General features: G+C 43.0%; 1 protein-coding gene across 1 annotated transcript; it reads right to left on the bottom strand.

Moving 5' to 3' along the window:
- Window positions 1-1,490: 1,490 nt before the first annotated feature.
- LOC104956056 (C-X-C chemokine receptor type 2-like) lies at window positions 1,491-3,307 on the bottom strand (the record flags this gene model as incomplete). Its single annotated transcript, XM_010783496.1, has 1 exon — window positions 1,491-3,307. A coding segment is annotated over one exon (1,076 nt), but the record flags the coding sequence as incomplete, so codon positions are not given.
- Between the last annotated feature and the right edge of the window lie 547 nt (window positions 3,308-3,854).

The raw sequence follows: 3,854 nt of genomic DNA on the forward strand, positions 1-3,854 counted from the left end.
TCAAGCAGAACACAGGGGAAAACAAACTTAGCGGGAGTGTTTACGTGTTCGGCGTAATGACGTACAACGGTCTCGACAATTTCTGTAGTCCTATTCAGCCACTCGGTAACAACCATCGTTTTTCAGACACGTAAACTCTTCAAAAATCCCCAGTGGGGTCACTGCTGATGTATTTAATGTCGTAGAACAAAACTTCAATTACCTCTTAAATTTGTGTCAACCACAGACCTTATTTCGAGCTATTTTCCAAAACCCTATGGAAAAAATGCATTGCTTTTTGAGGAAGGAACCGGAAGTGCTAAAAATGCTAACTTACTTCCGGGTTTTACGACGCGTCACTGCGGCTCTCTATTTGGAGCAGGCTGGAGAAGGCGGGAGTTGAACTCTGACGTCACAGTCGAGCCGTTAGTGGCCGACTCCGCCTATTAAGGGCTTCTCGGCAACTCTGCAGAATCCTATGGGTGACGTCACGGACCCTACATCCATTTATATATACAGTCTATGAGTTTTACACATCGTCTTATTTGACTTTCTCAGGACTTAAAACAGTTTTTTGGGGCAGACCCCCACAAAGAAAAATATATATTTACACACGTAAGGTCATCATCTTAACAGTTGTTTATGCTCATCGAGTCATCCGTGAGCAGAGCATCAAGTTGGTATGCCTATAACAGCTGAATGCGGCGATTACCATCTTGTTCAGCAAAAAGCTTCACAAACGTATTAAGATCTAAAGCTTTAGTGCGTTTTGATCTGTCATTGTAGACCGTAAATACCTCATTCCTTCCGTCTACTTGGGTCCGAATGCGCCGTCCCGTTCAAATGAAATCGCCGCTAATCACATTTCCTCGCTCGCGCTAGGGCCGGGGGAGGGGTTACAAGGCGTGCGTCTTGTGCTGCATTCACTTGCACTCGAACATTAGGGATTTTCTCTCAGCAATGTCCGATGAGCCCCAACTTTTATTTCAAAACAAAGCTGCCAACTGGGGTGGCAGCTGGGGTGGCAAGGCTATATTTATTTTTTAATAATTGCCTGTAATATAACATAGAATATGTTTATTAATATCAATATCTTTCATAGAAAAATAGAAGAACATTTGAAATTATTTCTATGCAAAATTTAGTTTCCTTAATTAAATGTGTAACAAATGCATTAGCCAAAGCTAGGCTACTGCAAAAATATTGTTCTGCTTTTAAAATAGCAGTGGTGCCTGTCAGCGGAACTTCCCTGGGATCATTTCGTAACCAATCAGTGCTTTTTAAAGATTATTTTTTCCCAATATAGAGCAGCAAATCTTGCTTCTCTGACTTAAAATGATTGCTTCAGTGTTGCTTCAGCATTCACCACAACTTCTACTTTTTCCGAACTAGCAGCTTTGGCTATGGCTATAAATATATATTTTTTAAACACATTACTCGTCTTATCAGCTTTGGGACATATAAGGTGACTCAAAAGAGTTATATAATATTCAGAAACAGAGAGCAGTGTGTATGTTTGAAATACTTTTATGATGATTGCAACTTTGCAAGGATTACAAATTGTGTGGTATCTCAATAAAAGCCTGCTGTCTTCAGTTTACTAAACCAAAGAAATTACAAAAAACGTAAATAACTCTACATTGCCATGAACATGTGTATGGATTTATATACACCGTAGTACTGTACAGTATGGTTTAAGGTTTCTGATGCAATGGATGCAATACACTTTTAGCTGGAATAATGGATTGAGATATCACATTTATATGTTATTTTAAAAAAAAGTATCTTAACTCAATGTCCAATTCTACCTTTTTCCAGAGATATCAGCTGCATATAAAGGTGTTCATATGTGGATAATTTGTCTTAATGTTGAGACATTGCATTAGTTACAAAATTGAAACTTGACAGAATGTCCTCACAACTAGACATGTCTGAGGAAAGGGATTTTCTTTATGTCTACAGCTTTACAACATTTCCCTCAAAGATGTCTCATTTAAATATGTATAAAAAGAAGTAAAACAGAAAAAATATTTTAAAATATAGGGTAAAAGTCCATGCAAGAAAGAATATAACAAAGCATGACAAAATATACGTATTAATATATATCTCCTTTTTTTTGAGTGATTGAGTTTCAAAAGTCCACCAATGTTGAGTTTTAATAAAAAATAGAGAGGTATCAAAACTAGTTATTTGTTGTCCAGCAGTGACAAGATTATTTCCTGTAAATAGTTCGAAGTGTCTCTTTGGGTTTATCACATAAATGTGGAGGTGAGTTCTGAAGACACTGAAGACCTGCTGCTTCTGGTCACAGACGTTCTTTCCAGGATATGCATCTTCCTCAAGATCTGCATCAAGCTCTTCCTGAACTTCTCCCCCACAAAGGCATAGAGCACTGGGTTGACACAGCTGTGGAGCAGCCCCAGACTCTGGGTGGCGAACATGGCCTGGTCCACAGCCATCCTCGCCGAGCACTGGTACAGCGCTATCTTGGCCCTGGAGAGGGTGCCTGCCATCACTGCGATGTGGTACGGCATCCAACAGAGAAGGAAAACGACCACCACAGACACGATCACTCTCATGGCTCGCTGCCGCTGAAACCCTCCACGGATGTGAAGGAGGCGCTTGATGGTTACTCCATAGCAGGGCAGCATGATGGCCAAGGGGATCAAAAAACCCAACGTGTGGCGAAGAATTCTAGTGGCCAGACGCCATTCGTCGGCACTAGTGGGATCATACTTTTCAGAGCATTCCATCCGACTGGAGTTAAGAGATTTGAAGGAGGAATTAAAAAGCCCCGGCAGAGACAGAAGAGCTCCAACAGCCCAGACGGCAGCACACACTCCCCAGCTGACCAGCTGCCGGTTCGCCCTGCGGGCCTCCATGGCTCGCACGATCACCATGTAGCGGTCCACGCTAATGCAAGTCAGGAAGAGGATGCTGGAGTAGAAGCTCAGCTCTTGGGCGATGGTGACGACTTTGCACATGGCGTCTCCGAACACCCATCCCTGCGTGACAGAAGTAGCCCAGAACGGGAGGGTGAAGGCCAGCAGGAGGTCAGCGACAGCCAGGTTGAGGAGGTAGATGTCAGAGGGGGGCAGCGACTGCTTGCTCAGGCCGATCACCAGCCCCACCACCAGGTTTCCAGGAATGGCCAACAGGAAGATGAGGATGTAAAACACGCTGACGACAACCATGGCTGCATTTGGGATGGAGTCGGCTTTGCAGGGCTGCGTGTCGGGGTTAAAGGTGAACTCCGAGTCGTTGTATGTGAAGTTGAGTTCATCGTAAATGGCGCCGAAGTCTAGAACAAAGGGAGATGTGGTTGGATCTGAGGATAGCAATCAGGATAAGATTTTAGTTATGTAAAACTACTACTATAAATCTGTTAAAGGTGCAATGTGTAGTTTTACATTTCACCTGTACTATAGGGTCCATAAATAAAAAATGACTCATCATTTCATTAAAAAAAAGACTAACTGACTGCAGGGCAAGAATATGGACAATTACACTGAAGTGCTTCAATTCTGTATATATCTCTCATAATACATTGACATATTTGACTCTATAACCAGGGTTCGAGTTATAAACTGAGCTCTATGGGGGTCTTTAAAACTAAAGAACCCCATTTTGCACACACACACACACACACACACACACACACACACACACACACACACACACACACACACACACACGGAGAGTCTGCAGCGGTACTGCCAAACTCCCGACCCTTCTTGTAACACGGAGCCCGGTTCCTACACCATCAGGGCCGGTTCTAACCAATTTGCTGCCCGAGGCGAGATTTTAGCTGGCCCCCCCGGGAATACATTTTTGAACACAAGTAAAATGCTTCAATCTGGTGCACAGACCTGATC

Source organism: Notothenia coriiceps, unplaced genomic scaffold (genome assembly GCF_000735185.1).
Source record: "Notothenia coriiceps isolate Sejong01 unplaced genomic scaffold, NC01 NC01_scaffold00025261, whole genome shotgun sequence".
Classification (NCBI taxonomy): Eukaryota; Metazoa; Chordata; class Actinopteri; order Perciformes; family Nototheniidae; genus Notothenia; species Notothenia coriiceps.